At 44.1% G+C, this 1692-nt stretch overlaps 1 protein-coding gene across 1 annotated transcript in view; it reads left to right on the forward strand.

Moving 5' to 3' along the window:
• The first annotated feature begins 1476 nt into the window (after positions 1-1476).
• The window catches only part of LOC102824231 (methionine aminopeptidase 2-like), a 9286-nt gene continuing 9070 nt past the window's right edge, over positions 1477-1692 (forward strand). The window contains exon 1 of the mRNA XM_006866604.1: positions 1477-1606. Within this exon, the coding sequence (XP_006866666.1) occupies positions 1477-1606 (130 nt within the window). The remainder of the gene's footprint in view (positions 1607-1692) is intronic.

A 1692-nucleotide genomic window follows, 5' to 3' on the forward strand; every position in this document is an offset into this window, starting at 1 on the left:
AACTGGGTAACAGGAGTCCTGGTGTGGTGCTGTAGGATAAGCACTGAAGCAAAAGGTCCATTTGAACCACAAGGTCAGTGGTTCAAACACACCAGCAGCTCCATGGAAACCCTATACAGGGTGACTATGAGTTGGAGCAGACTAGAGGGCAACTGGCACCTCTGTAACATGAGTCAGAATCAACTCTACAACACTGGCTTATTTGTTTATTTTTGCCATCAAAGGCACTACAATGAAAGTATTGACTCTTCCCACATGGGGCTCTGGATGCTTCTAAAGTCCTTCATGTCAGATTTTCACTTCTTTGCTAGATTTTTTAAAGGTCAAATTTTATTGCTCTTAACCCATCCTCACAAATTCTTCACTGAGAAAATAATACAATATCGTCTACTGGTTAAGGGCATTTTCTGGGGAGTCAGAGGGAATTTAAGTTCCAGTTTTACTACTGAACACTTAGGTGATCTGGGCAGAGTATTTAACAGTTTATTCATCTGTAAATGAAGATAATTATAGGAACTTCTTCTTAGGTAGTTTCAAGGATTTAATAAAGATCTCCTTGTAGAGTGCTCAGCCTTCTACAGAGTAAGGATTCAATCAATGTTAGCTGGAGTATTGGTGTGACACTGTAGGATAAACACTAGACTTCAAGGTCAGTTTGGATTGCAATATCAATAGTTCAAACTCACCAGCCCCTCCTCAGAAACCTTACACAGGGTCTCTATGAGTCAGAACCAACTGAATGGCACTTAACAACAAAAACAACAAATGTTAGCTACTTTTACAACTAGGACTCCTGGTGTGGGGCTGTAGGATCAGTACTGGACTGTGAAATCACAAGGTCAGCAGTTCAGAACAATCAGCTGCTCCTTGGAAATCCTATACAGCATTGCTATGAGTCAGAACCAACTCAAAGGCACTTAATAACAGCACCACTGGTGGAATCCTGCTGCGGTACTGTAAGATAAGCACTGGACAGCCAACTGCAACGACGGAGGTTCAAACCTACCAGTCACTCCTCGGAAATCCTATACAGGGTGGCTGTGAGTCAGAACGAGACTCGAAAACAACACTAGAGTTGGTGATGCTATAGGATAAGTATTGGATTGCTAACCACAAGATGGACAGTTCAAACCCACCAGCTGCTCCACAGGAGAAAGATGAGGTTTTACACTCTTGCAATGATTTACAGCCACAGAAACTGAATACAGGGATGGCTACGAATGGAACCAATTGGATAGTACCTAGCAACAACACTACTACAACTACCCTGCAGTCACTTTACCTACAACTACTAGTGTTACTGGACTCCTGGTGTGGCACTGTAAGATAATCACTAGACTGTGAACCACAAGGTTGGCAGTTCAAACCCAACAGCTGCTCCTTGAAAACCCTGTACAGGGTCAACTATCAACATTCGTGGAAGCAGCAGTCAAGAGATCAGACGACGACTCATTCTCTCACGCTCTCTCAGGCAACATGGCTGGTGTGGCAGAGGCAGCGACCTCCGGGGGCCACCTGAATGGCGACTTGGACCTGGACGACAGGGAGGAGGGTGCTGCCTCTATGAATGAGGAGGCAATGAAGAAAAAAAGACGGAAGAAGAATAGTAAAGGGTCAGCTGCAGGACAAGAAACTGATAAAGAATCAGGAGCCTCAGTTGATGAGGTAGCAAGACAATTGGAAAGACAAGCA

The sequence above is a fragment of the Chrysochloris asiatica genome, unplaced genomic scaffold, assembly GCF_000296735.1.
Source record: "Chrysochloris asiatica unplaced genomic scaffold, ChrAsi1.0 scaffold00093, whole genome shotgun sequence".
Classification (NCBI taxonomy): Eukaryota; Metazoa; Chordata; class Mammalia; order Afrosoricida; family Chrysochloridae; genus Chrysochloris; species Chrysochloris asiatica.